Below are 22,998 nucleotides of genomic sequence, written 5' to 3'. Positions count from 1 at the left end.
TTTTATCATTGTCCCTGCATTGAAACTTCATTCTGCAGTGCATCTCTGAACTAAATTGTCAGAATGACAATAACAATTATCTATCTATCATCTATCTATCTATCTATCTATCATCTATCTATCTATCTATCTATCTATCTATCTATCTATCTATCTATCTATCTATCTATCTATCTATCTATCTATCTATCTATCTATCTATCTATCTATCTATCATCTATCTATCTATCTATCTATCTATCTATCTATCTATTTTTCTATCATGTTTAACTAGATATCTGTTATATGATTATGTATATAAGTACCTATGTCTAGATACGTGTGTATATTAGGTATGGATTTTTCATTTGTTATTTTTTAAAAGATGTATTTATTTATGTAAACTATATTTACAAGGGAGTGTGTGTTATTGTTGCGTTCCCCGACCCCTCCACTGGGTGTCTCTGTTCTTCAGTCCTCAGCGCGAGTGGACAAGACTTCATCGTGACTTCTGCTTCTGCACAGCGGAGCCACAGCGCCGCCCGGCGGCCGGGGGAGGTTCTGTATTATTCCGCCTGGATGTGTCAGAGGGAGTCGGGGCGAGTCTTGACTGCAGGCGTCGTCGATGCAAGCAGGATGAAAAGAAACCTTCGCTTTCCTCTTAACGCTGTGAGTCTCAAAATCTAATTTGATCTCATAGAATTCTTGCGGATTTGCAAGCTTTGTTTTAAGGGCGTTTACCTGAAATGAAAGCAAAACACATCGCAGCAGGATCAGAATTGGACGTGATTCCAGCCTCAGCAAGGTGTCACATATCTGGGTAGCGTTTTTATTGTTATTTGTGTGTTGTCGTTTTTTTGTAGTTTGTCTGTGGTGTTTTTGAGCCGCACAGACAGACTGAATGGAGCTGGACGGAGTGTTCGAGCCGCAGCATCCTCACAAACAATGACGCAACGTTTGTTATTGTGCATCAGATATAATACGCACAGTGACACGCAGTGATCGTGTCACTGTCCCACACTGTCATACAAACAGGTTTCAGTTCATCTCCGTGCAGCCTGACTGGTAAACAGTCTGAATGTGTGTTCAGATTTCCAGAGGGCCAGAACACTGATGATGACGATGATGGTGATGGTGATGATGATGATGATGATGAGGATGATGATGATGATGATGACGATGATGATGATGATGACGATGATGGTGATGGTGATGATGAGGATGATGAGGATGATGATGAGGATGAGGATGTGGGATCATGAAGAATATGTTGCATTGTTACATTTCCATCTTATATAGCATGGCTTCCATGACTGGATGTGTGAAGTGAAGCGTGACGCTTGTAATCCTCCTCCGTGTTCCAAAGGATTAGATTTGATCTGTTGATTCGATGTTTTCTGACCTTTCAGACCAAAGTGAGTTGTTTTGTAATTCACAAGCATCCAATCCATGTGTCTGTTTCTTGCGTTTGTTTTCAGTCGTGTGTGTTTGAGGAGGAATATCAATGGAGCATGTTATTTCTCTCCTCATCTTCATACCGGTGTGGTTTTCTGAGGCTGGATGTCCCTCTGGACACCACCTCACCTCACCATGACACTTGTCGTCTTTCCAGCCTTTCTTCTTTCTATAAGAGCTTCTTCACAGCCTTTTATTTTGGAAGACAAACTCATTTGCACATCCTCATCCCCCTGTGTGGGAGAGCGGCTGTGTGCTGGGTTCACAGATCTCCCATGAGGCCGTGCTTGTGACAAACAGCAGAGGACTGGAGATCAGACTGGAAGGACAGCGGCTCGTCTTTGGACTGAATCTGAATTCATACAGTGTGATGGTTCAGAACGTCGGGGTTCCAGGGTGCTGCGGGGATGAGACTCGGCTGAAGGGAGGAAAAGAGATGACTGAGCAGAAGAAGGGGGACGTGATAGATTGAATAGGAAGAGGAGGAGGTCTGGGCTGACAGCGTCTGCAGGGGTCCAGCTGTGGTCCAGCTGTGGACCGCCGGCCCCCACAATCTGGGACATTTACTTTCCAGACTGTCCCACAGGAGAATCGTCTCTCCTGCACACTGCACACGCTCCGGTTTCCTCCAGGCTGTCAACAGCAAACCAGGGTCTCGGTGGCCGTATGGAGTGATTGGGGTCAGAGGTCATTTGTGGGGGAGCAGCTGTGGGTCTGCTCAGGTTTGAACATCTTAATTACCAGCAGTTTGTCAGTGTGAAGGTTTACAGCCCAGCACAGAAATGATTTCAGCCATTAAATCAATAAACTGAAATTGTATCTGCTGTGGAAACTATTACTTATTGATGACATCTTTCAATTAGGACGACACCGTTACGGATCAATATCAGGAGTGTTGAAACTGCTGAGCCAAGCTTTTGCTGGTAACTGCTAAATAAGGAGAAACGTATATATATTTTTATTGTGAACTTTTGTGTTTGTCATATAAAATGCGCCAACTTGAGTACTTGAAATAATGGTTTATTACATTGAATGTATTCATTGATGATGTCAGCAGTGAATAAATCTTTGGATTCAAAGCACTTTAGAAGTTTAGCTTTTTGTGTTATTATATATCAACAAAGGACATTTATTTAGCTTTGAATTTTCAAAAAGGAAGTCTTGGGAGACGTCCCACTGAGCTTTCATTCAGTGTGACGTCGTGTTCTCAGTTTCTGCAGAGGCTGCAATTTCCAAAGTAGCTGATTCATCAACTGTAAATTAGTCACATGATGATTCCGTTGTTTATTAAATTGTTTTGCCAGAAAAATACCAACAAGCATCAGAGGACCTAAAGGATCCACACATGAAAATCTAGGTTGACTTTTAAAGGTGGTGAAGCAGAGCGACTCCATCGGGTGGGAAGTTGTGACGGATATTTGACAGCGTGGGGAAGATGGCGCCGTGGCATCACCTCTGAAAGACTTCAGGAAGACACTGAGCAACACTGCAGGGCTGTGATGGGTGGATGGATGGATGGAGGATGGATGGATGGAGGGATGGATGGATGGATGGAGGATTGATGGATGGATGGATGGATGGATGGATGGAGGGATGGATGGATGGATGGAGGATTGATGGATGGATGGATGGATGATGGATGGGTGTATGGAGGATGGATGGGTGTATGGAGGATGGATGGGTGGATGGATGGATGGAGGATGGATGGGTGGATGGATGGATGGATGATGGAGGATTGATGGATGGGTGGATGGATGGATGGAGGATTGATGGATGGGTGGATGGATGGATGGAGGATGGATGGGTGGATGGATGGGTGGATGAATGGAGGATGGATGGATGGATGAATGGGTGGATGAATGGAGGATGGATGGATGGATGGATGGACGATTGATGGATGGAGGATGGATGGGTGGATGGATGGATGGAGGGATGGATGGATGGACAGATGGACAGATGGATGGGTGGATGATGGATGTATGGATGGATGGATGGATTTCCACTTCATTGAAAGTCATGTAAACACAATCATAGCATGTTTAGAGTCGGAGTTTGTCAAATTATAAGAAGAAAATGGATTGTGGCTTAATAATTCCTGCGATGTAACCAGATGATAGTCATTTATAGTCACAATGCTTCCTGCGTCTGCTTTGTACAAGCCGTCAAATTCCACAAGCCACAAAGAGTGACGCAGGATCAATGACAGGAGGACTCTGAGTCACAGCCTCGGATATATTCAGAAAATCACATCTCATAGAAACATTTTTCTGGGATCATTGCCTGAAATGATTACTGTGATTCATAAACTGTTGAATTTGTTGGTTTAGAATTCCTCTGAGGAGTTACACGCATCTAATGACCAGGACTTGTTGCTGCCTGTGGTTCTGCATTAGATCCTCTGAGCTCCCGGCGCTGCTGCTCCCAGCAGGTTGTAAAGACTCCTCCCACGGACGCTGACTCCCCCACAGTCTAATGAGCAGCTCCCAGCAGGTTGTAAAGACTCCTCCCACTGACGCTGACTCCCCCACAGTCTAATGAGCAGCTCCCAGCAGGTTGTAAAGACTCCTCCCACTGACGCTGACTCCCCCACGGCCTAATGAGCAGCTCCCAGCAGGTTGTAAAGACTCCTCCCACTGACGCTGACTCCCCCACAGTCTAATGAGCAGCTACCAGCAGGTTGTAAAGACTCCTCCCACTGACGCTGACTCCCCCACGGCCTAATGAGCAGCTCCCAGCAGGTTGTAAAGACTCCTCCCACTGACGCTGACTCCCCCACGGCCTAATGAGCAGCTCCCAGCAGGTTGTAAAGACTCCTCCCACTGACGCTGACTCCCCCACAGTCTAATGAGGCAGAGCAGCAACCGCCCTCTGTCTGCTCTCACCTGAAGGTGTCGCCACGGAGATGAATGACGCTTTGTGTGTGTGTGTGGCCATGCAAGAGGAGTTTGTGTGTCACTGGGAGACCTTTCTTTTTCTTTTTTCGTTTTTCTTTGTTTTTTTTCTTTTTTCTTTTCTTTTTCTTTTTTCTTTTTCTTTTTTCTTTTCTTTTACTTTTTTCTTTTTCTTTTCTTTTTCTTTTTTCCTTTTTCTTTTTTCTTTTTTCTTTTTCTTTTTCTTTTTTCTTTTTTCTTTTCTTTTTGCTTTTTCCTTTTGCTTTTTCTTTTCTTTTTTCTTTTTTCTTTTTTCTTTTCTTTTTCTTTTTTCTTTTTCTTTTTTCTTTTTTCTTTTTTCTTTTTTTTCTTTTTTCCTTTTTCTTTTTCTTTTTCTTTTTCCTTTTTCTTTTTCTTTTTGCATGCACGTGCTGCGTGACGTCAGAAAGGATTGGTGTGTAAAAATAGACCTCCGGTTCAGAAGCCTCACACATGAATGCACAGCGGCAGACAGTCACTTCTTCCAGGTGTGAGGAAGTGACGGTTCGTATCGTGAGCCCGAGTGAAGCAGGGGTGTGTCACACAAGAACTCAGCATTCTCAATATTATCTGAGTCTTACATTCCACTGGAGCGCTAAACATTTATTCTTACGGGTGCTTTGCTGCAGTTTCAACTGCATCCTTTGATGTTTCACGTCTTTTATACACAATTGCGTGTTTTGCTCTCTGTGCTTTCCTGCAGCAAACTGATCCGTCCCTGGTTTTCTGTTCTCTGAAACGATTTGTCTTTTCACCTTGAATGGACGGTGACAGAAACTCTAAGAGTGAGGAGGACTTGGCAGCCAAAAGAAGAAAATGAAACTAGAAAAGGGCAGAAGGAAAGCTCCTTTTATAGCAACAGAGCAGCTTTATTTGTGCAGCGGTTCACCTTACACTGAACCTTTCTCTCTTGTTTCCAAAATAGTCTGAAATAGAAACCTGTCAGAACCCCGCCGGTTCTGATGCTTTGAGAGTGACGGTGCTCTGGCGTGAATGTTTTTGGTTTTTGCTAACATTCTTTGACCTTTATTTCATCCAAGCTGTTGGCGATTAAGAGAGTAAAAGAGGAGAGGCTTCACATGAAGAAGAGCTCACAGGGGGCCTGAAGACATGAGAGACAGATTGGCTGGAGGTTGTTCATGTGTCAGCAGTACCAACCTCCTGATCTCCAGCTTCCGCTCGCTGCTCCCGCGGTAACAACACCATGTGCCTCCTTGTCTTCTTCCTCTCACTGGCCCACCGGATCATTACACTTATGAGGCACAAGTGATTGAGCACAAGTAGGGATGTAGTTGGTTTTGCAGCAGCACATCTTCATGCACTCAGGCTGCAGAGTTTCTGTTTCACACTTAAGCTGATTTGTGATGTTTCATCCAGGGTTTTGTTTATTTTGTTAGTTTTTTAAATGAGTCAAGATTTAGTCCACAAATCCTAAACACCAAAGATCATCTTCACTTTGATCATTTTATTGTTTCTGATATTAGATAAGAAAACAAGGCCTACAAACTAAAAACAGATCAAAGGATCTCTTTTACAAGCTCGGGCCACAATGGCAATGGAGGGACGGGTGGAGTATGAAGTGATGGAGGTAACAGGGGATCCTGAGGAGGGAAAGAAAGACCACATATACCAGTGCTTCTCAAATGGTGGGGCGTGGTGGGGTGTCGGGGGGGCGCGAGGCGGGCGCGACTTTCAGTATTAGTGTCTTTATTCATGCTTGAACAATAAAAAAAGGGCCTCCAGACACTAGGTGGCAGCAGTGCTCACACTAATCAACAGGCTGCCTGTTCAACCAGTAGAGAAGAAGACGTACTACACCAACACCGGTGTACAGAGCTGGAGGAGGAGGAGGAGGAGGAGGAGGAGGAGAGGTGGAGAAGTTTCTGACAGGAGTGAAAAGAAAAAAGGATGAGGCGTCAGAGGAAAAGAAAACAGGTGAGAGTAAACATAAACCTAGTCAGAGCAGGAGATATGACGATGCTACATCGCCCTTAGGTTTACCGTGAACACGGTCGGAAACGAGGAAACACCCGTTTGTGTTTTATGCCTAAAAACTCTGGCAGCGGAGCATGAAACCAAATAAATGAAGACGGCACCTGGAGACCATACACCATACACCTGGAGACCATACACCTGGAGACCATACACCTGGAGACCATACACCTGGAGACTATACACCTGGAGACCATACACCATACACCTGGAGACCATACACCATACACCTGGAGACCATACACCATACACCTGGAGACCATACACCCGTTATGTCAGTAAGCCACTGGAGTTTTTTCATCGTAAACTCCATGAGTATCGCCAACAAGCCGCTCATTTCGTCAGCGCGGCATCAGTAAACAAAGAAGCTGTTAGCCTCTTACAAAGTTGCCCACCACATCGCAAGGTGCATAAAACCTCACACCATAGAGATTTATTTTGATAATCAGGCGATTGTTTGCAGAATGCTGGTGCAGCAACTCATACAGTGGTTTATACAGATAAATAAATAAATATTATCAAGTTCTCAATGGTAGTACAATTCGGGGTGGGGGGGGCCCTGAAAAAAATTCTGTCGTCTAGGGGGGGCGTGACAGAAAATAATTGAGAACCACTGACATACACACTAAAAGAACAGTAGAACAAACACGGTGAAGGTGTAGGGTTAGGGTCCGTCAGTGTGTACCTCCATCAGTGTGTACCTCCATCAGTGTGTACCTCCATCAGTGTGTGACTCCGTCAGTGTTTACCTCCGTCACTGTGTGACTCCATCAGTGTGTACCTCCGTCAGTGTGTACCTCCGTCAGTGTGTGACTCCGTCAGTGTGTGACTCCATCAGTGTGTACCTCCGTCAGTGTGTGACTCCGTCAGTGTGTACCTCCGTCACTGTGTGACTCCATCAGTGTGTACCTCCGTCAGTGTGTGACTCCATCAGTGTGTACCTCCATCAGTGTGTGACTCCGTCAGTGTGACTCCATCAGTGTGTACCTCAGTCAGTGTGTACCTCCATCAGTGTGTGACTCCGTCAGTGTGTACCTCCATCAGTGTGTGACTCCGTCAGTGTGACTCCGTCAGTGTGTACGTCTGTCAGTGTGTACCTCCATCAGTGTATGACTCCGTCAGTGTGTACCTCCATCACTGTGTACCTCCATCAGTGTGTGACTCCGTCAGTGTGTACCTCCGTCACTGTGTACCTCCATCAGTGTGTACCTCCGTCAGTGTGTACCTCCATCACTGTGTGACTCCGCCAGTGTGTGACTCATCACTGTGTGACTCCGTCAGGGTGTGACTCCGTCAGTGTGTACCTCCATCAGTGTGTACCTCCGTCAGTGTGTGACTCCGTCAGTGTGTACCTCCGTCAGTGTGTACCTCCATCACTGTGTACCTCCATCACTGTGTACCTTCATCAGTGTGTACCTCCATCAGTGTGTACCTCCATCACTGTGTGACTCCGTTACTGTGTGACTCCGTCAGTGTGTACCTCCATCACTGTGTGACTCCGTTACTGTGTACCTCCATCAGTGTGTACCTCCATCAGTGTGTACCTCCGTCAGTGTGTGACTCCGTCAGTGTGTACCTCCATCAGTGTGTACCTCCGTCAGTGTGTGACGCTGTCAGTGTGTACCTCCATCAGTGTGTACCTCCATCACTGTGTACCTCCATCACTGTGTACCTTCATCAGTGTGTACCTCCATCAGTGTGTTCCTCCATCACTGTGTACCTCCATCACTGTGTACCTCCATCACTGTGTACCTTCATCAGTGTGTACCTCCATCAGTGTGTACCTCCATCAGTGTGTACCTCCATCACTGTGTGACTCCGTTACTGTGTACCTCCATCAGTGTGTACCTCCATCAGTGTGTACCTCCATCACTGTGTGACTCCGTTACTGTGTGACTCCGTTACTGTGTGACTCCGTTACTGTGTGACTCCGTCAGTGTGTACCTCCATCACTGTGTGACTCCGTTACTGTGTGACTCCGTCAGTGTGTACCTCCATCACTGTGTGACTCCGTTACTGTGTGACTCCGTCAGTGTGTACCTCCATCAGTGTGTACCTCCATCACTGTGTAACTCCGTCACTGTGTGACTCCGTCAGTGTGTACCTCCGTCAGTGTTGTGCCGTCGGGGCCTGGAGGCTCTTCCTCCCTTGCTTCAGCACACAGGGTTTTGCACCGCGGTGGATCAGAGGCTTCCTGTGGAGATGTTGCTGAACAACAGATGTGATGGAGCATCAATGTGTTGAAAAGTGCTTCCTCTCCTGATCAGATTCACAGTTTTCTCCGCCCGTCCCCAGTGGCTGCCACTGTTGATTGTTCTTGCTGTGCGTTTGGTCATTCGTCTTTAAAGAATCACCTGACGACTCCACACAGCAGCCGGAGATCAAACATGTAGATCCAGTCAGTGTTTGATATCCTGCAGCTGTGTGAAAAGTCTCACTTTCCATCTCAGAGATGTTTCCCGCTGCCTATAATTAGCACATTAACGTGAGGAAACAACATCTTTGGAGCGCCACAAAAACTCTCATATGCTGTTCATTGTAAGCTTCCAGCATGAGCAGTGACGAATCACACGCAGTGTTCACACATTGTGGATCCCTGCTGTGCGGATCAATAATCACAACTGTCTTTCTGTGTTGGTCCAGGTTGATCACTGACGTGCGTGTGACTGCTTAGATCAGCCCACAAAGGAAGGAAAGCACATTTCAGAAGGAGACGTGACGACGAGTCGGACGTTCTGCGTCGTTCTGCTCGTCGGGTTCTTCGATCCACATCCTCGGCCGCGACGAGCTCCCGCCATGTCCGGGAAGGAGCGCAGCCCCCGCCACCGGCCATGGTCGGTCTACCGGGCCAACACGTTTGATCTCTCAGCTGAGATGATGGGCCTGGCTCTTTCAGGTAACTAAGGGACTGCTGCCATGGCAACCCATTCGCTTCATTGATGATGAAACTGCAGGATTTGAGGAAGAACAAAAAGCATCAATGCATCTTTCTCTTCTATCAAACAGGCAACAGCCAGGATCCAGATGAGCCGGTGCTGGAGTTTAGTGTGGGTACGTTGAGAAATATTGTTATTGTCATTTATACAAAGATGAGTATTTGTACTTGTTTAATCAATCGTCTATCTAATCTGCCGTAGTTTATTGCCAAGCTTAATTCATTCACCTGATAAAATGCTAATTTCGTCCCATTGTTGTCCAAAATGTTCAAAAAACACAACAATGGGCTGTGGAAGTTATGACTGTGACCTCTTCCTTACTTGTGATTAAAATCCGCTGTATCACGACCCTCTCTGATCTAATATGTCAAAAAGATGGACGGCCGTACACATTTTCTCACCAAACAAATTGAAAGGTAGGTCAGGGACAGAAAAGATTCAGTTGCTTTGTTGAAGAAAAACCTCAAAACAGGAATGGTGATTTGTTGATCCCACACAACCGCCTGTTCTGCTGCTGCTGCTGCTTCCAAAGCTTCCACTGAATCAGCTTTAGCGTGTTCGGAGTGACTCAGACAATCGTCACCCAACTCCTGAACATCCTTTAAAGCAATTCCTTGTTTTGATCTGAAGGTTGACGTGTGCTATTCAGTCTGCTCCCCTTTAACTTCCACTGTTAATCTGCAGCAGGTTGTTTTCAGGAGTAAGTCCTCTGGAAGCAGCTCACAGCTCATCATTGAACATAATGAAACGTTCAGCAGCCAAAGAACCTGATGAGGAAGCATAGAGATGAAATAGATATCGCCGTTGTTTTCTGATTGAGGTCAAGACAACAGACCTCCTCCCTCCTGGACTGTCACCAATCCTCCTCAGGACACGTCCAAACCCCCTGTTTCTGTTTAACAGACCTTGTAGCAGACGTTCAGTTCTGCTCACGACTCAGCCACTTCATAGTTAAAGTGGTGTCATGCAGTCAAGTAGCCTAAGATAAAGCCGACTCAGACAAAAGAAAGAAACAAAAAGAGCACAACACTTCCATACAGAAAGGAGTAAAGCAGTGAGATATGGGGGCACAAGGTGGGGAGAGGGCAATCGGCACACTTGATTCCTGGAGACTCCTGAAACAAGAGTGAGGAATGAAACAACCCTCTTCTTTACCACGAGTTCAGGTCCTGAAGAAGGCTGGACATGAACCCAGGGAACTCCGTGAGAACGGAGGAGATCTGACCATCAGGGATTCTTGATGTTATCTTCTGACTAGGACAAGGGTAGAAGAGACTTCTTCCCACGGTCAAACAGCAAGGCATGGCACCTTTCATTGTAGACTTTTCTAGTCCTTACTCCAGACACCATCTCTGCCACAGCTGGGATTTGAACCAGGGTCCCTCTAAAGGACCAGACTCGACACGATGTAAACGACACTAGCAGAGGACTAAAACAAGGACAGACTGATGATGTGATTGTATTTCTGTTCTACATTACCGGCACTTAATAACTGAGTGCTCACATCTCAGAAATGCTGCATTACATTCCTCGTGCCCCAGGATTACAGAGCATCCCACCATCAAATCCTGCAGTTTGTAATCTCCTGTGTTCACGTTGCTGCAGCCTGCAGTGAGCTGGTCACTCCGGCTCTGGAGCGGAAGCCCACCAGCTTCGTGGCCGTCAGCTGCACCACTCCGCCCCAGGCCTTCTGGACCAAACACTCTCAGACTGAGATCATAGAGGTTGGTGGTTCATCAGCTTCTGTTCAGCTGCCGCTGAAGTCACACACTCACGTCTCTCTCTGCCTGCAGGGCACCAGTAACCCCATCTTCCTGAGCAGCATCGCGTTCTTCCAGGACTCTCTGGTCACTCAGCAGACTCAAGTCAAGCTGTCTGTCTACGACGTGAAGGACCGCTCTCAGGGCACGGTCAGCCCCACACCTCCCTCAGCTTGTGTTTACACCAGGAAATAAACAAGCTTTTATTTAGCAAATCCTTCCAAATGTGTTCTTATATGGGAGGGAGGAATCCTCTAAACTCTGCTTGTGTGTTTCTATGTACTAGATGTACATGCTCGGGTCGGCCATGTTTTCTGTGAAGGAGCTGCTGCAGGACAAACACCACCGGCTGCACCTGACCCTCAGGTAACAGGCCGACATGCACAATGCGTGTGTTGGTTGTTTCCCCCTCTGTCAGCAACACCATGACATCAATGCCATGGTCACTGTGGCTGCAGGGACATTGACCCGTCTTGATGTGGCTGTTTGTCAGGTCAGCAGAGAACGAGCGTGTGGGAAACATCACAGTCATCGCCTGGCAAATAGAGGAGAAGCGTGAGCAGAGGGCTCCTGTGGCCAGGCTCCAGAGAGGAGACACAGTTAATGGAAGAGTGAGTCACGAGGAGGAACAGTTCTAATTAGGTTTTCTATCCATACATACATCTTTTATGGGTTTAAGAGTGGTCCAGCTGCTGCTGGACAAAAGGGATAGAGACACGCAGATCATCTCACAGACACCCAGTTTATCAGAACACATTTACCTGAAATGAAACATTTCTATTTACATTGTGGTAAGAAGCCAAAGTTCCGGTAGGAAACACATGCAAACTCATCGCATCATAAGCTCAGCAATTGAACTGTTTCGACAACAACGTTGCTGTAGAAAAACAGCTACAAGTAAACTTCTTATCTTATTGTGTGTGAGTTTGAAATGATGATGAATTGATTAGCCATGATATCAGTGATTCACAGACATTTTTGTAACCAATACATCATTTAAGCCTATTTTTTTAGTAAAAGCTGAAGTATCTCTGAGCCTCCACCTTCAGCTTTTGGTCTTTTGTTGTTCTAAATTAAATATCAGTTGTGTTTGTCAAAATCTATTGCCAAAACAGGATACTTATTGGCTCTATTAAATCCTTGTGTTGGCAATACCAGTAAACTAACTTAATTGTCTTGCCTGAAAATGACCCATTCCTTTGTCTTTTGGTTGTTGTTCGGATAATGAAAGTGTTTCTGATATTTGAAGAAGGAAGTGGGACACGTCTTGTGTTTGCCTCAGATGGTCCTCCCTGTTGATGAAAGCCTGACTGGATCCGTGAGCATTAAATCCAAGTCTTCATCTTTATGCAAAGATCCTCTACTGAAGTCTGGTGAGCAAGTTTCCAGCCACACTCAATATTTCATTTAGCCACGACAAGATGTAGAAGCAGGCCACGTGTTTAGTTCTTCAGTTTCGTGGTCGTATGTCCTTTTGGCCGCCGCAGTGTTTGGAGGCGTCATGTCGCGGACGTACCGTTTTCCCACCACGGATGGTAACCACCTGCGTATCCTGGAGCAGATGGCAGAGAGCCTGCTCTCCCTGCATGTTCCTCGACAGTTTGTCAAACTGCTGCTGGAGGAAGACGCTGTGAGGTAACAACGAAGAGACCTGGGGTCTTTCATGCACTTCATTTAACTTCTGTCGGGATGTAAAAATGCTTTCATTTCTCAGACTCGAACGATCAACTTTTTTATGTAGCACTAATAACAGTGCAGTCATCTCGTTGCTTTTACTGAGGAAAAGCCTCAAACAAACAGAGGCGACAGTAAAAAAGAAGGGTTCAGAGGTCCAGTCCAAACCCACAGCAGCTTCACTGGGAAACCAGCCATGACTGTAAACTTTATTAGAAAGAGAGGTTTTGAAAGTCCCATTCGACTTTTACAAAACCTCAGAACCTCCAGTAAGCCTGATTGTTTGGAGCTAAAATAGAATTCAATTCTCTATCAAACCTCAAACGTTTTTTTTCTGCACAAAAGCATCAGAAAGGATTCTATTGCAGTTTCTGCAGTTTCTGCGACTCCCCGCCGTTTCCCAAATGGCTGCTTGTGGCGCCGCTAATTCCAGGAGTTGTAAACGCTCAGCTGCCGCGCTGCTTGCAGAGAAATGAGCTGCAGAGGACACAAGCTGTGAGATCATCTGCACATCCGCCGGATGCCCGGATCATTGCTGCATGTGTGTGAACCCGCAGGGTGTGTGAGCTGGAGGAGCTCGGCGAGCTGTCGCCATGTTGGGAGAACCTCAGGAGGCAGATCATCACCCAGTACCAGACCATCATCCTCACCTACCAGGAGACCATCAGTGACCTGCACGAGTACAAAGGTCAGCCGAGACCACGTGGAGCAGCACGGTGGCTCTCTTGGCCCGCTGACCATTTAGAGAAATGACAGCGTGACGAACAGGTCTATTTGAGAAACAAATGTTTCTGGATTCTATATTTGTTCTCCGTCAGTGTTTATGGTCAACCTCCAGATCAGTTGATGTTTACCTTCTCTCTTTTCATTCAATTTTGTTTTTTAACTTTACAAGTCTATCGCATGTATTTATTGCATATTTATTGTGTATGCTCTGAGATAGTTATCCTCTAATGTGCGTAGATATGTCAGAGTATGTTTCAGAGGCAATGCACATTATTTGGGGTAGCATAAGGTTCTATTTGTTTCTTTGTGTGGAAACATTAAAGGTATACAGGAGGATTTTCAGGAATTTTAGGAAAGAACCGCCCTCTCCACCGTTTGAAAAAAATGCGCATGCGCAACGCTGTACCTGCTCCCGAGACGGAACGCCTACTAAAACGCGTGCGAGAGACATGCACGAGCCCAGTTCTCCTCGTGCACGCTCTGTTTACAAGTCACAAGTCGGCATCGCTCACATAAGCTCACTGTACAAGAAGATTTGCACCAGAGGGGGTGAAACTGTGTAAAAATGTCCGAGAATAATGCGTCGGGTCGGCCAGCGGCTTGATGAGGACCGTGTGGAGTGAGCTGCGTGCAGGGACGAGCACGTACGACGGCCTTACGTCATATATCACCAGAATGATTGACAATTGGGAGGACCAGTTATTTTGATGATCCACCCGGAAGAAGAAAATCCTCTACTATACCTTTAAAATACATTTTAATTCATCCATTTGAATGTAATGTAGTCTGCATTGCCAAAATTCTAAACGGTTGTTTCTTGAAATAAAAGGTACATTATATTTCAAAAACATGCGTCTGATTTACATAACATACATAAAATAAATCAATTTAAAACAAAAATCAGCAACATTTAGTGACTTTCATCTATTTCTTTACTCCGAGGTCCTTCGTTTAAGTCGAGCACCTTGAAGGCTGAGAGAAAGTTGGAGTTTATTCCCACAAACCTGCACATCCAGAGGATGAGAGTGCAGGGCGAGTCCGGCTACGGTGGGTTTTATGTCGACGCGTTGATCACATCTTTCTCACCTCAAAGTAACCTGTTAATTTAGCATCTTGTGGCCCTCGTTCAGACCGGACCTACGACGTGGTGACCATTGGCGCTCCGGCAGCACATCACCAAGGCTTTAAAGGCTGCGGCCTGCGACGCCTGCTGCACAAGCTGGAAGACGCCAGGAAGCAGTGAGTTGTCCACTGCAGGCTGCATGAGGTTTGGGTTGCAGCTTTCTTTATTAACCTTTTGTCTTGTTTTGCCTTCACTCAATCAGCACCTATGAAGATGAGAGGTAAGCTCATACATGAGTATGTACGGCAGACTCAGTTCTCTTCTCATTTCAAATCTTTTCCTTCCTCCGTGTTCACGCAGCTCTGGCTCTAAACCGACGCCATACCAGCCTCAGGATGTTGTGAAAGCAAAGGAGCTGATCGGTCAAATCAACACTCTGAAGACACAAGTGTGTTATTACACTGAGCGTCTGTCCCGAGCCGCCAAGGACCGCTCAGCCAACGCTCTGGAGAGGACGCTCACCATCCTGACGGAGAAGGTGGGGTTCGCACTGGAAAGAGATTGAATGGTTGTCATAGCTCTTCTCCTACCAATTTGTTTTGACTGCTGCGGCTTAAAATGCACCATCTCACTTCACTATTATAGAAAAGGAACTACGCAATCTGTTTAAAGCTCTTTTTTCTCAATTCCCTCAGCCACATGTTTTTGAATTATGGAGCTTGTTCTATAATTGTCATTTGTCTTCATTATGTTTACAGTGCATAAAGTAATTGAATATGGTTTTATCGAAGCAAACGTCATTTGTAAATTCCATTTATTCTCTTTTATCGTGATTCCTGCTAAGAAATGATGCTCTGCAGTAGTTTGTTCAATCTCACAGCTACAAACTTTAGCTTTTCTTGCTCTTCTATTACTCCCTCGACTTGACAATTTACTTAATTTTCTCATTCCTGAAGATAAACTTCTTCGAGAAAAGAATGTGACACTGCACTAAATACTTGATCAGAACTGACTGAGAACCCTGTGCCTCCCCGACGGAGCAGAGTCTGATCAGAGGCTGAGGTGCAGCAAAATGGAGCCCAGAAACAACGTGAAGGTCACTTTAGCCTTCAGCAGAACCTCTTGATGAAGCTAGAACCCTCCATGTGTGTTTCTCCTCTCGTCCCAGACTCGTCAGCTGGTGACCGTGTGCGACTCCAAGCTGCTGTCCTCAGCCATCCTCGCCCTGGCGGCCGCCCGCCCCGAGTTTTCCCAGCAGAGCACCCCGTCCCCATCCTCCTCCTCCCTCTCACCTTCCTCCCGCTCGCCGTCCCGCTCGCCGTCCCGTCACCCCACCTCACCCTCCCGCCATGCCGCTCCGATGGAGGGCAGCGAAGGGACTAAAATCAAGCGCTCCTCGCTGCAGGCGGATCTGCACGAGGAAGAGTGGGTAAGATTCAAACAACAAAAAACATCTCCCTGTTTTTATTTAGATTCTATTTTAACATAAAGGTGTGTGTGTGTGTGTGTGTGTGTGCGTGCATGCGTGCGTGTGCAGGAGAAGGTGTGGCTGAACGTAGACAAAAGCCTGGAGTGTGTGCTCCAGAGAGTGGACAGGCTGCTGCACAGAGACAAGCTGCAGAGCGACAGCAGCTCCGAGGACGTTTTCCTTCTTGCCAACGAGGATCCCAATAAGAAAGGTACACGACCACACCAGCACTCCTTTTAGTGTGTCGCTGTCAGCAGATATGATATTAACAAGGACTTTCTGGATAACTTAAAGGCAGAGATTTACCATCATCACACGTGCATCACAGTTGTTGCTTCTTTCTTAACATATTAACTGTTTCAGTGATGAAAGTGTGGTTGACCTGAGAGTCGACGTGCAACTATGTGTGTATCTAAACGTCTTTTGCTTTCTCTTACTCATAGACAGCAGCCCAGAGGTGGAGAAGACGTCCCCAGGTAAGACCAGTAACGCACACACACACACACACACATATATATATATATATGTCATTGGCGTTATTATTAATAAATCACCGGCAAACCACACACAAAGTGAAATTCAATCTATTTATATAAGCTTTCAATCAAGCATGATTTTTTGGAAGATCTTAGTAAATCAGGATCATTGTGTGTGTGTGTGTGTGTGTGTGTGTGTGTGTGTGTGTGTGTGTGTGTGTGTGTGTGTGTGTGTGTGTGTGTGTGTGTGTGTGTGTGTGTGTGTGTGCAGGAGAGTGGAGTGAGGCTCTGTACCCGCTCCTCGCCACACTGACTGACTGCGTGTCCCTGATGAGCGACAAAGCCAAGAAGGCCATGGTGTTCGTGCTGATGCAGGCCAGCGCCCCCACCATCGCCATGAGCCTCACACTGCAGTATCGCCGTGACGTCGTCTTCTGTCAGACGGTCTGTGTGTTGAGCCCTCCTCCAATACCTTGCAAAGCGACGGGTGGCCGTCATGACACGCTGTGCCTCGTTTGCAGCTGACGGCTCTGATCTGCGGCTTCGTGCTCAAGCTGAGGAACAGCCTCTGTGACTCCGGCTTCCTGCGCCAGCTGCACACCATCGGCCTGCTGGTGCAGTACGAGGGCCTGCTCAGCACCTACGGTAACTCGCACAAACAATCACCTATTTTGTGATCAAAAGGAACTTGTTGCGTGACGTCCCGTTCCCTCCAGGCGAGGAGTCGGCCATGTTGGAGGATATGAGCGTCGGCGTGCTGGACCTGAGAAACGTCACCTTCAAAGTGACCCAGGCCACCTCGGGTTTCAGCCCGGACATGCTGCCGGTGATCACCGGGAACAGGAGCGGCTTTAACGTCAGGGTGCCGATGCCGGCGGCCATGTTTGACACGCTGCCGCGAGACATCCAGAACGGGATGCTGCTGCGAGTGCAGCCCGTCCTGTTCAACGTGGGGATCAACGAGCAGCAGACGCTGGCTGAGAAGTGAGTCCCTGCACACAGGAGGACTGTAGTTGTGTCTGTAGCGTCACGGTGGTCGTCATGGTGACGGCTGAAATGTTCCGTCTTGCTTGCGTCCAGGTTCGGAGACACGTCGCTGCAGGACGTCATCAACATGGAGAGCATGACTCGCCTCAGCTCGTACTACGACATGTTCAGAGAAGTCCTGCCAGAGGACTGTGGGTCTCACACACACACACTCACACAAACACGCACGCATGCACACACACACACACACTCACACAAACACGCCCGCACACACACACACGCCTAACAATCACAATAACAAGGTTGGGGCCTGTGGGGTAAATAAGTCCTCTTATAATTTTAAGTCACATTGGCGTGTCATTTATTTGTTGTTGTTGTTTTATATACATATAACTGAGCAATTTGTCCCAGTTTCATAGTTTTTATTTGAGTTTTTCCATAATGGATGTCAACTATTGTCTGCTAGTTTTTCATCAAATCAACATTTTTTACTAGATCTACTTTAAAAAGGCACTTTTTTGGCATAATTTATTTAAGTTGATCAAGCAAGATTGCTAGTTATTTAAGCTCCTCACTTATTATTTAACACAAAGCAAATTAAACTTACGTCTTCATTCTATCCATCTGTGGCGCTTGGGAACGCTGATGACTTCTGGGTATTGTCGTATTTGGTGTTTTGAAATACAGAATGAAACGCAGTCAAGATAACAGTTCCTTTATTTTTGTTGTGTGGATGAATTTAAAAAGATTGGCTCAAATTTAATCATTTATGTTCTGAAAAAAACTTTCACAGTGTCCTGTATTGTAATCAAATATTTTTGACTTCAACCCGAGATATATTTGCATAACGATACTAACTTGAATAGTTATTGTTGGTTTCACAGAATCATTTAAGTTAAATTTACTTGCGCTCACGTCTAGTCTTCCCAGTGGTCGTTCTCCTGCCTGAATGGATCTTCTCAGATATAAACTCGACAGATTCGGTGTAATAGAAAGTTTCATTCACGTGTACTTTCTCCCAGAAATGCTGTATTTTTTGGGCTGGACCAAGATACGGCTGTGAAGTTTTGGTCCATGTGCCAATGTTTTCATTGTCATGTGTTCCTGTAGGCCTGCCTCGCAGCCACAGCGCGACCAGCGTGCCTGACCTGCTCAGACTTCTCCACCAGAATGTGACGGCCAAGAAGAGCAAGAACGTGGACATCCTGTGGCAGGCGGCCGAGGTACGGCGTCTCCACGTCAAGCAGCAAATGTGGCGACTGCGTCACATTTGAACCCGACTCACGTGACGAGTCAGTCAGGTGGTCGGGGCAGGTTGTCCTTCAATTCCAAGGTCCCCATGTCCGTCTATTGATGGGCTGAAGTGTACCTGAACGGAGCACTGACACCCCCCCCCTCTACTTTTGTGTCTGAATGTGGATGATTGTGACTGTTTGTGTTTAAATATATTACCCTAAGCAATGTAATCCTTATCATTTGTATGGAAGTCATGTTATGACTAAATTCATGTTACAGAATGAGAAAGGTTGAGCGCTCCAGGGGATTGAGAGCAGAAGTACACAATGTGGAAACTACTTTATATCCCTGTGTCGTGTTGTGCAGAGACATTCTGAGTATCAAAATCTAAATAAAACCACTGCATGATGGAATTTTCTGCCATCGTCAGATCGACCAACCGGCACAGCAAGGTTGGTCGGGCGGTCGTCTCCCAATCAGAAGGTTGCAGGTTAGAATCCCAGCTCCGAAGTATCCTTGGGCAAGACACTGAACCCCAAACTGATCCCATTGGAGGGACAGCACCTTGTATGGCTGCAGCCTCCTGTGGTGTGTGAATGTGTGAGGCACTATAGACATGTTTACCATGAAGGATGTATTGAACACATTACATAATATGACCCCCACCTGGGAAACATGAGCGACAAGTTAAAGTGTTTTTAAATCTGTTTTTCCTCCCACATTTTCTTTCTTTCTCTTTTCTCTCCTCCTCAAGATTGTTACTGAGTGTATTGCGTCTATCGCTCCTTCATCTTTATCACTAATATCATTTCTGTTAATATCACCAGTTCTTTACACTAACTATGTAGAGAAAAGATTATTCTCTTTGTTTTGACATTCATAGAGGCCCATGTTGATGGTGCAGTGTTGGTGTCCAGTGTCCTGCCATTTCGGTGCCATTTTGTTTTTAAATACCAAATCTGTTTCCCTGGCTTTCCTGAACTGCCACAGGCATGTCGGCGTCTGAATGGCGTGCGCTTCACCAGCTGTAAGAGCGCTAAGGACCGCACGGCCATGTCTCTGACCCTGGAGCAGTGTCAGGTCCTGCAGCAGGAGCACGCTCTGGCTCCGCAGGTCTTCTACCAGGCCCTGGACTGCATGCGCAGGTCGGTCGCTGCCTCAGCTCAGCATCACGAGCACATCATCACAACAGCTTGTATTTCTCAATCACCTGTCTCTCCACAGCGAGGGCTGCAGGAGAGAAAACACCATGAAGAACATCGGATGTCGCAAATACGCCTTTAACGCCCTCCAGCTCAAGGCCTTTCCCAAACAGTATCGCCCCCCAGAAGGAACGTACGAGAAACTAGAGACCTAAGTGGAGTCGTCCGCCTGGAAAAACCCAAAAGACTGAGCTGGAAAACAACGCTGGAAGATGTACCGACACAAACTGACAGAACAGCCCTTTGTTTTGTACTTAGTCACTGTTAAGACGATTCATGTTCAAGTGCCCTGTGCTTCTGTAGAGAGTTTTATAGTAACTCAGTGTCTGTCTCCTCTCAGCCACACTACAATCACTTCACCACAAACTACCACTTCCAGTGCTGGAGCACTTGTAGCGTCACAAAGTGAACAGTCGCCACCAAGCCAACTACATTTTACTTTGTTTGGAAAAAAAGTGAGATGTACAAACACCTCGGCCTTCAGAAAAAAAACACGTGGTCCACAAATTATACATATTTATTCTTGTTCTTCGATGTTATCACGTCCAGTGAGGTTAACAGCTGAGGCCCAGTCTCTTCTTCTTACTGTCAAGAAATCTGATTTGAAAACAGTTTTTCACCGAGGATATTGTGTGTGTGAGTGCGTGTGTGTGTGAGTGCGTGTGCGTGTGCGTGTGTGTGTGTGTGTGTTGAAGGCCTTATGTAGCTTGCGCCACACGGCGCAGACTGAAAACACATGAATGAGCTCATGTCCGTCAGTGGAACCACTGTGGTTTATAATGAGAAGTTAATGCTGTAAAAACTTCAACTATCCCTCACAGATTTCACCTCCATGTCTGTGACGTTTGTTCTGTACTGCGTTAAAGCGAAACATATGTAGGAGCAGTTTTTTACGTCACAAAGCAACAGTTGGAGCGGCGATACAAATTGTTTGGGGGGTAGCTCTGAAAGAAACATCCAGAAGTACCAACACCAGCTTCAGTCAGCCAGGGGGTCCAAGAGCAAGGCATTACTTTCATTCACCAGCAGCAAAGTTTTTCTTTAATAGTCCGGGTGTTGGTGAGAAGCAGCTGAATCAGTGTCAAAACTCAGATGTGCAATAGATTCATATGTGGACCATGTTTCTTTAAATCTTAGCATTTTGCTGGAGGACTATTGAAACTGAACTATGAACCAGAGTTTGAATTCAACACCAAACAAACGAGTTCAAACGTTACTATTTCCTGCCTTATGTTACCAAATGAGGCTGCATGAAAATTACAAAAATTGATCTGCTAAAACTCTGCACGCAACTTTGTTGCTTGAAAATGAACACGTCAGACGACCGATCAGCTTCATCAAAGCATGTCTTCTTCTGTTTGAGATTCTTGTCTGGACCTAAAGTCCTCCGCTGGACGAGACCTACTCTATTTTAGTCCTTCTCACCTCAGCTGTCTTTCCCCACCGTCTCTTCTCAATCACACACACATTCAATATCTTATCGCTCTTTCAACAAGCACAGGTCTTGAATTATTATATCTCTTCTTGCACATTTGTATTGCAACGGTTTCTGACATTTATCTGATGCAATGCTGAAAGCATCACTGGGATTGGAAAGCGTGCTGTGTGACATTATTCTGTAATCGTAACAGATCGAGAGATATTAAATGCATTTCTGCAGGATGATATGCAGCAAAGCATTGACTTATTAGCCCATCTGACTTCAGCTTTTATTCATTTTAAGTGTTTGATCCCAGTTTCACAGTTAAATTATGCAGTTTGATCAAAATGTCTAATTAATTTATGCTGCATGAAAATTAAAAAAAAGAAACTAACTCCTGCCTGATAATATTACAACTGTGAACCATGCAAGTACTCATGAAACCTTGCTCCAGGGTTTCAGACCCAAGTGGAATAATGCATATTGCATTATCATTCTGCTCATCGACTCTTCTGCGCTTGTTTTGGTTTTGTTCAAAGCTCCGAACTCCAGTGTACCTTAATGTACAAAGCTTACAGAGGGGATTTTATTTTACAAATGTTATTTTGCTTAAAGTATTTATGTTAATATGGGTGGTGCTGCAGAATGCTGGTTTAGTTTTATCCATTGTTACTGAGTAAGTTGTGACCGTGTCTTGATCTGTTGCACACAGTTTGAACGGGTGTCACCCTCACAGGGGTTTGAAGGGAATCTGCTTGATGAATAAAGGCGTGTTGATTCCAGATTAGTGCCTCACTCTGCTAAATCAGTTATTGGTGGATTGAGCAGTGTATACATTTTTTTCTTGTCTTAGTCTGGATCCAGAACGTTTGTGGTCATCCTGCATTACGCTCTCACTCAAACAGGAGCATGACGTACGTCACCTAGAACAACAGTGCAAACAGAGAGACTGCTTCTATCTCTCCTCCCCTCCTGTCATCCTTTGCTGTAAAAGAAAAAACAAGTCATGATCAGAGATGGCCACATCTTTCACCACAACCTCACAAATGTTTAGACCTTTGGAAATAACCAAGTCAAAAATATGTCCCTTCCCTTGTACACTGGAAATGCAACAGCTGAGTTTGTTTGTTTGTTTTAAATTTCACTATATTTTGCATCAGAGGGTTCAATTCTAATTGTTTCATGTTGACATTGTTGTCATATATAGCAGAAATTGTTTGGTTTCACAAAAATCTCGACATTTTCACCACATATCATATTAGTAAACTGCACCACAACCAAGAGAAACCTTTACATTTGAAGTTTATTATCGCTTTATTTTCAGCCAACTAAAGGTAAAATTGGGATGTACAGTTCCCTGAACTAAAATGTGTTATAGAGGGTTCCCGTCTGTCCTTTTTATTTACATCAAAAAAGATTCTATTTTCATAAAAACGCAAAACAAAACAAAACTGCATCCTACTGTAATTAACTGAATTACAGTAAATACATGAAGGTTGTGATGAATCTTTAAGTATTCACATCTGCGAATTAAGTGTCTAAAGTACAGTGGGATCGTTTAAATCTGAGTCTTTCTCTTCTAAATGCACCTTGTCTTTTAGATTTTCAGACACAGGCGCGTGTTTAGAAAGCATCCGGAAGTGACGTCATATACATAGATTGTACCACATCATTAGATCTTAAATAAAAAAACCTACAATCTTGAATAGTGACGC

The 22,998-nt window shown here is 45.5% G+C and overlaps 1 protein-coding gene across 3 annotated transcripts; it reads left to right on the top strand.

The window, feature by feature from the left end:
• Positions 1-578: 578 nt before the first annotated feature.
• On the top strand, positions 579-22,032 carry inpp4aa (inositol polyphosphate-4-phosphatase type I Aa). 3 transcript variants are annotated; one of them, XM_080498494.1, is made up of 24 exons: positions 579-648; positions 8,979-9,231; positions 9,342-9,386; positions 10,877-10,995; positions 11,065-11,181; positions 11,318-11,397; positions 11,525-11,642; positions 12,314-12,404; positions 12,519-12,666; positions 13,263-13,393; positions 14,374-14,478; positions 14,562-14,670; positions 14,757-14,774; positions 14,855-15,032; positions 15,663-15,923; positions 16,032-16,173; positions 16,406-16,438; positions 16,710-16,882; positions 16,960-17,083; positions 17,155-17,422; positions 17,519-17,616; positions 18,536-18,648; positions 19,652-19,806; positions 19,886-22,032. In XM_080498494.1, exons 2-24 carry the CDS (start codon positions 9,132-9,134, stop codon positions 20,016-20,018), a joined length of 2,859 nt encoding a protein of 952 aa, XP_080354620.1. In that variant the 5' UTR covers positions 579-648; positions 8,979-9,131; the 3' UTR covers positions 20,019-22,032. The 3 variants fall into 3 exon arrangements, with proteins under 3 accessions (XP_080354620.1, XP_080354619.1, XP_080354621.1); XM_080498493.1 differs by lacking the exon at positions 579-648 and adding an exon at positions 6,217-6,278; XM_080498495.1 differs by lacking the exons at positions 579-648; positions 8,979-9,231; positions 9,342-9,386; positions 10,877-10,995; positions 11,065-11,181 and having other exon boundaries at positions 11,363-11,397; positions 11,490-11,642.
• The last annotated feature ends 966 nt before the right edge of the window (positions 22,033-22,998 follow it).

The sequence above is a fragment of the Blennius ocellaris genome, assembly GCF_963422515.1.
Source record: "Blennius ocellaris genome assembly, chromosome: 6".
Lineage (NCBI taxonomy): Eukaryota > Metazoa > Chordata > Actinopteri > Blenniiformes > Blenniidae > Blennius > Blennius ocellaris.
This window is presented reverse-complemented; position numbering and strand designations above follow the sequence as displayed.